The 7397-nt window shown below is 43.0% G+C and overlaps 1 protein-coding gene across 1 annotated transcript; it reads left to right on the forward strand.

Annotated features, from left to right (window-relative positions):
- The first annotated feature begins 15 nt into the window (after positions 1 to 15).
- LOC149320737 (uncharacterized) lies at positions 16 to 7397 on the forward strand. The gene is made up of 5 exons (XM_089504358.1): positions 16 to 501; positions 2418 to 2547; positions 3316 to 3398; positions 4078 to 4204; positions 4646 to 7397. Exons 1-5 carry the CDS (start codon positions 214 to 216, stop codon positions 5851 to 5853), a joined length of 1836 nt encoding a protein of 611 aa, XP_089360484.1. The 5' UTR covers positions 16 to 213; the 3' UTR covers positions 5854 to 7397.

Here is a 7397-nt window from a genome sequence, read left to right on the forward strand (position 1 = left end):
TTGGAGATGGCCCCATGGGAAGATACCAAGGCCTTCTTGGCCTCCTTTGAGCAAGTGGCCAAAGCCTGCCGGTGGCCTCGAGAAGAGTGGGTGGTCCGGCTCCTTCCAGCACTGAGTGGAGAAGCAGAAGAGGCCTTTCAGACCCTGGAAACCGGAGATCAGGAGGATTATGAGAAAGTAAAGGCTGCCATCTTGAGAGGGGATGCTGTGAGAATGGAGATGCAGCGCCAGCACTTCAGACAGTTCTGCTGCCAGGAGGTTGAGGATCCCCGAAGGATTCACAGCCAAGTCCAGGAGCTTTGCCACCGGTGGCTGAAGCCAGATAGACGCAGTAAGGAGCAGATCCTGGAGCTGCTGGTCCTGGAGCAATTCCTGGCCAGCCTCCCACCGGATTTGCAAAACTGGATCCGAGCTGTAGGGCCAGACACTTGCTCCCAGGCTGTGGCATTGATGGAGGACTTCCTCTTGAGCCAGAAAGATGCTGAGAGAGGAAAGTGGAAGGTGAGATTGACATATATGTAATCCCACAATCTCTTAAAAATGGGAAGGCAAAATATGATCCTCCAGATATTTCTGGATTACCTCACCCATCTGAACCTGTCTGGCTTCTCCTGAGAACTCAAGAATTGCTGAAATCTTTGGGTGAGGGAGCTTGTCAAAGGTTCATAGAATTTTGGGCGGGTTACAGACCGCCATAAAGGATGTCCTTAGGACGTCCCATTTTGAAAAAGGAGTGTCTCTTCCAGATGCCCCTTACCCTATCACGGACAGAGTCCGTGACAAATGGCGGCGGCCGTTCCACACGGCTGCTGCCATTTTGACGTAGCGGACGCTCTGCGTCCGCACGTTGCACAGCAAAAGTGACGCCGCGAGTGCGCCCTTTGGCACTCGCGGCACCTCTTCCAGGGCCTGAGAAGGAGCGCGATTTCCACGCTCCTTCTCTGCAGCGTCCGGGAGCCACGCCGTTTAAAGGCTGTGGTTCCCGGACGCTGCAAGCGGAGGCAGAGCCAGACCGCCGCTTCTCGGCGGTCTGTAACCCGCCATAGAGTTGGAAGAGACCTCAAAGTCCATCCAGTCCAACCCCATTCTGACCTGCAGGAAGACACCATCAAAGCATTCCTGACAGATGGCCGTCCAGCCTCTGTTTAAAGGCCTCTAAATAAGGAGATTTCACCACTCTCCGAGGGAGAATCTTCCACTATCTAACAGCTTTTACTGTCAGGAAGTTCCTCCTAATTGTGAGGTGGAATCTCTTTTCCTGTAGCTTCCATCTATTGTTTCATGTCCTGGTCTCTCTAGAGCAGGAGGAAACAAGTTAGCTCTATCCTCAATGTGACATCCCTTCTAAGAATTAAATTATTTAACTTTTTTTAAAAAACCAAAACTTTTGGTAGTACCTATTGGTTTAAGTGATTGGTTTAGTCTTATATTGGGGTTCCCATACGGGAAGAAAAACAGGATCTAAATGAAGTAAATGAATAAACAAATGTTTAGGTTGAGCCTACATTATTCAGAATTCCAAAACCAAAATCTTTTTTCATAGGTGGTTTAACACCCTTGCTTCCACATGGTTCAGTGTACACAAACTTTGTGTCATGCACAAAATTATTAAAAATGCTATGTGTAAAATTACCTATGGACTGTGTTCAAATGCCCAGTCAATCACAGAAACCGACTTGGTGACTTTAGGCAAGTCACACCTTCTCAGCATCTGAGGAAGGCAATGGCAAACCTCCTCTGAACAAATCTTGCCAAGAAAACCCCTTAGGGTCACCATAAGTCGGAAACCTGAAGGCACACAACAACAGCAAATTTGTATAAAGTGTATATGAAACATGAATGAATTTTGTGTTTAGCCTTGGGTCCCATGTCCTAGGTACCTCATTATGTAGGTATGTGCAAATCTGGGTATCCCAAAATCCAAAAAGAAGAAATCTGAAATCCAAAACACTTCTTTTCCCAAGCATTTTGGCTAAGGGAGACTCAACCTGTACTTGCAACAGAATAAGGCTGGGGAACAGAAAGCGTCTTTGGCCCATAGGACATTATCACACTGGGGAAAAGCTGATATTAAAAATGCATATTCCTGGCAAAATTGCAAGATTGCCACTAAGATTTTCAGACGACGTTGCGATTAGAGAGGACTTCTCCCAGGGAGAAACAGGAATGCTCCAGCAACAAACCATTAATGGGATTTCCCTGTGAATGATTTGTTGCTTGAGCATTCCTGTTTCTTCCTGGGATAAAGCCTCTTTAATCGCAATGTATCTGAAAATCTTTGCCATGGTCTTGCGACTTTGCCAGGAAAATGTCTTTTTAATCCCGTCTTAAATCCCATCTTTTCCCCAGTGTGATAAAGTCCATAGTTATTTCTATCCCAGCCACTTCTCTCTGTTCTGTGTTGGATTCCTTTCTAGCAGTTTCAGAGGCCCACGAAGGAAGAGTGTTTGAGTTCCTTGGGTGCAGAAGGAGAGCCTTTGGCGACAGCAAAAGACGAGATCTATGAAGAAGCCCAGCAAAACACTGAAGCAGAGATCAGTCCCATGGGTAAGAACTCATGATGCTGAGTCGAAGTAAATTAGGAATCCGAATGAAAGTACTTTTGTTAGGAGCTGATTCTATCCTTCCTTTAATGATGTTAAATTTTGGTTGAGGTTTTAAAAGATGATCTCCCTCCTGTTTTTAATTTGTTTGTTACATTATGATTTTTGAGTCTTCCTTATCTAGAATTCTGAAATCTGGAATATTCCACAATCATTCACACGGGTGGCTGAGATAGTGACACATTTGCTTTCTGATTATTTAGTCTACACAAAAATTTTGTTCATGCACAGAATTATTAAAAAATAACTGTGTATAAAACTACCTTCAGGCTAGAAGTGTACAGGATATACAAAAGATAAATGAATTTCTTGTTTAGAGTTGGGCTCCATCTCATTATGTAAATGCAAATATTCCAAAATCTGAAAGACTCCGCAATCCAAAACACTTCTGGTCCCAAGCATTTCAGATAAGGGACCCTCAACCTGTTTTTACAATTGACTTCCCATTTCCATGAATTCTGCATCCACAGATTCAACCATTCACAGAATATTGAAAATATTTTTAAAAATCAAAAAAGCAAACCTTGATTTTGCTATATTATGTAAAGGACACAATTTTACTATGTCATTGTATTTAATGGGTCTTGAGCATCCATGGATTTGGGCATCCAAAGAGTGTCCTGGAACCAAACCCCAGAGGACACCAAGCATTTCTTTTAAACTGAAAGACAACTTCTCAATTCTGAAATCTTCCTCCTTTTTTTCTTTGTAGGCATTGGGATCCAAGGGCCAAGTTGCCACTCTTCATTGCTTCCTTCTGAAGAACAAGAAATGGACCACACTGGTGTGAAAGAAGTATGTAGTATTCTGGCAAATCAGGTTGTGTGGTGCGACTTGAAGTTACTTTTGACTTATTGCAACCCTATCACAGGATTTTCTTGGCAAGTTTTTTTGGGGGTGGGGGGTGGGGAGAGGATTGCCATTGCCTTCTTCTGAAGCTGAGAGAGTGTGGCTTGCCCAAGGTCACCCCAGTAGGGGATTCGAGACCTACTCGGGATTCGAAACCTGGTCCAGAGTTACAGTCCAACCCTCAAACCACTACGCTAGTCTGTTCAGTTGAACAGACTGAGAGACCCCAAAACAAAGCCAAAATGTCCCCCGTATTACCTAGAGGATATTTGGGGACAAAGAAATGATGATGATTTTTGTTTGTGGGTATATGGCCCTTTCCAAGGTGTTATTGATCTGTGGAAAAGCGGTATACAAATAAAAATAATAATAATAATTATTATTATTATTATTATTATTATTATTATTATTATTTGGGGGGGGTTGCCTGCCAGTCTCTGATAATTGTCTGCTCCTGATATATTCAATCCCCAAAGGGTTGCATGTGGGCCATAAGCCACACATTTCCCATCTCTACTGTGAAGGTCGCATTTCAGGGTGTTAAGGTGCCTGCACCATTTTGCTTTAACACGGTTTCTTTCAATAACAATTTCTTAACCAGGAGGGCTGGCTCCTCTTCTTGCAGGAACCGATGGATCTGAAGGAACCCAACTTGTCTTTACAGATCGTCAAACAGAGTCTGTTCCAGCCTGGCCAGCAAACTGTAATGTGGCAAGTCCTGCAGGAGGATGGTGGGGGTGTCAGTTATTTGGGTAAGGAGTGCTTTTGCTAAGATCTAATAAGTGTCTGGCAAACATTTGAATTTCTCAGTATCCTTTTTTAATTGTGGTGCCCAGAACTGGACACAGTATTTCAGGTGAGGGCTGACCAAAGCAGGAGAGAGTGGCACTGTTACTTCCTTAGCACACTCTCCACTATTTTTTTCCTTCTGTTTTCCTATTAATGCATGCTCAGTAAGGGATTCTGGAGGCAGCTGTTGTTCACCTTGCCTGTTGTAGGCAGGCACACAAAGCTAGAGTACCACTGGTTAGTCATTATCTTTCCCAACTCAGTTTTCATTGCACTGTTCACTGGAGACATTCTATTTCTATTGTTGCAGCCTAGAATCGCATTGGCCTTTTTAGCTGCCACATCATACTGCTGTGTCTTTCTTTATGGTACAATAAACAACGTTTTTTTCTGTGTCTCTGCAGGTGATGGGAAGGGAAGGCAGGTCAAGATGGAAAATTCTCAGTGTGGAGAAGATGAACCTATGCAAAATCCCATGACAACTCCACAGATGGGCCAAGGGAAGGTAGTGGAGACAGTTGAGATGTGCAAGGAACAATGCAAGTCCAAAACCAAACATAGAAAACAGTCAGTGGAATTGGAGGAGGAATGTACTCAGCTTGCCAGAGATCCTACAGTTGCAATTCACCATCCTCCCGAAGTACCCACAAGGGGAGAAATGACCATGTCCTCCAAGTATGGTCAAACCTATAACTACAATGCAGATATTGATATAATCCCTAACAGGGAAGATCATGAAGAATATTCCATATCAGAGGAAAACATTCATCAAAATTTGTTCTCTGATAATCATCAGCAAAAGAGTACAGAAAAGTTTAAATATGAATTATCTGAGGATATGAATGGGGAAGTTTTGAGCAGAGACTGGCATGAACAAAGAGAAGAAAACCTTAGTATTTATTCTGAGTGTGGCAACAGTGTTAGTTGTACAAAGTCGCTGAAGAGAAATCAAGTAATTCATAACGAAGGGAAACCATATGAATGTTCCCATTGTAAGAAATGCTTCAGTGAGAGAGAGGAGTGGATGAAACATCAGCAACTTCATACTGGAAATAAAAGGCAAGAATGCTCGGAAGCTGAGAAAGTATTCACTTTTAGAGAGGCATCCATGAAACACCAGGAATTGCGGACTCTGATGAAACCGTACATGTGTTCTCAGTGTGGGAAATCATTCAATCAGAGAAGAAATTTGGAAAACCATCAGAGAACTCACACGGGAGTGAAACCGTACAAATGTTCTCAGTGTGGGAAATGCTTCAACCAGACAAGATATCTGAAGATTCATCAGAGGATTCACACTGGAGAGAAACCGTACAAATGTTCCGAATGTGGGAAGAGGTTCATTCGGGGCCAGTGTCTCAAGAACCATCAGAGGACGCATACTGGAGACAAGCCATATGCATGTTCCCAGTGTGGCAAGTGCTTCAATCAGAGAAGATATTTGAAGAATCACCTGAGAATTCACTCTGGATTGAAACCATACAAATGTTCTCAGTGCGGGAAAAGCTTCAGTCAGAGTGGCGCCTTGATGAGTCACCAGAGAATTCACAAGGAGAAGAGCCATACTCATGTTGAGAGTGTGAGAAATGCTTCAAACTGGGAGGAGATGTGAAGAAATGGAAGGCAATTTGTATTGCCCTAAAGAAATCAGCTCTGTGAGAAGAGTATATTTGAATATATTGGAATATATTTGAATATCAGAATATATCTGAATGATCATTAGAGAATTCAAGCAGGAAAGGAAGCAATCAAACACCCAAAAGAAATCTGCGAGATTTCTCTCAAGTGGATCGGTTTGTCATGAGAGAACCTGCAGAGACTTTATGAATGACATCCGTGTAGGAAGAGTTTTGTTATCAAGGATGCAATAATTAAGCTTTGTAGATATTCCTGATGAATATCTAATGGCAAAAGTTTGGGAGCCTCTCTTCTGTGTTAAACAGGCTAGAAGATGCAGATAGCAAAGCAAGTTTGTAGCTGAGCCTAAGTTACCCCATTTGAGTTCTCACTACTGGATGATGCCAGTCTGGGTTCAGTATCTCTCTCTATGAAACTTTTGTAGCAGAAATGATCTATCAGGGTTCAGCCAAACCAGCAGAGTTATTGGTCCTCCTAACTGGCTGGAGTTCTCTCTTCAGAGAATGAATGGAGTCGCCCACACTTTGCCCCTGCTTCCAAAATCCACACAATCAAAATAGTAGGGTCTGATATAAGGTTGGTGGACTTCGGAGTCCATCCCAGCTTTGATGGGTCCAAAGCATCAGAGCAAAGAAGGTGGTTGGCTTCCGCTTGGAGAGGGCCAAGAACGTAATCTGGAGTTCTGTATCTGGATTAAACAAGTGCTATGGTGTAGTGGTTTGAGTGTTGGAGTACGAGTCTGGAGACCAGACCATGGAAACCCACTGGGAGAGTCACGCTCAGCCTCAGAGGATAGCAATGGCAAACCTCCTCTGAACAGATCTTGCTAAGAAGATGCTGTGATAAGGTTGCCATAAACTGGAAACAGCATGAAGGCACACAACAACAATAGTTAAGAAATGCCACTGGTACTGTCAAAAAACCAACAATTGGCAAGGACTATGTGAGCACCTAAGAAGGTGAATCCCCTTCCCCACGTCTTCATCCACCAATTTTGGAGGATCTGGCAATTTGAAATGGGGGAGAACTTTCCAAGAAGGACCTCCCTACAGAGGTTAAAACAGAGTGACCGGATGTCCACCATTTCCAGGACATGGCCTGCATTTCAACCATTTCCCAGTATGGCATTTGTAAGTGAAGATGTGCCTAATAGGAAGAGAGACTGTGTAGGCCGTTGCTGCTTTTCCACAAGAAGGAATATTTCTTTTTTTCTGTTTTCTAATGAAAAAGTTTTGATGTAAAGGAGCTGGAAATACTTTGGATGCTTCAACTGGGGCGGCTTACACATTAAAATACACAATCCTGTATCCCAAGAACCACCACCGCTAAAATACTATTAAACAGTTTACAGATTAAAACATACTTTAAAATAATAAACAAATCAACAATGGCTGTAGCAGAAATTAGTGAATAACTGGTTCAATTTATTTAGTGGGTGGTTATCTGTTCAGGAAAGGCCTGCTGGAAGAAATCCGTTTTAACAGCTTTTTTGAAGCTGTTTAAGGTGGTAATGTGATG

The sequence above is a fragment of the Sceloporus occidentalis genome, unplaced genomic scaffold, assembly GCF_023333645.1.
Source record: "Sceloporus occidentalis isolate IW3139 unplaced genomic scaffold, rSceOcc1.0.p SCAF_1, whole genome shotgun sequence".
Taxonomy (NCBI): Eukaryota; Metazoa; Chordata; class Lepidosauria; order Squamata; family Phrynosomatidae; genus Sceloporus; species Sceloporus occidentalis.

What these genes read in the sequence shown, in the direction of transcription:
- LOC149320737 (XM_089504358.1), top strand. Translation starts at nt 214, where the DNA reads ATGGAGATGCAGCGCCAGCACTTCAGACAGTTCTGCTGCCAGGAGGTT. An exon ending in AGCAGAGATCAGTCCCATGG is followed by an intron (nt 2,548 to 3,315) that starts GTAAGAACTCAT and finishes TTTTCTTTGTAG; the next exon opens with GCATTGGGATCCAAGGGCCA. An exon ending in TGGGGGTGTCAGTTATTTGG is followed by an intron (nt 4,205 to 4,645) that starts GTAAGGAGTGCT and finishes GTGTCTCTGCAG; the next exon opens with GTGATGGGAAGGGAAGGCAG.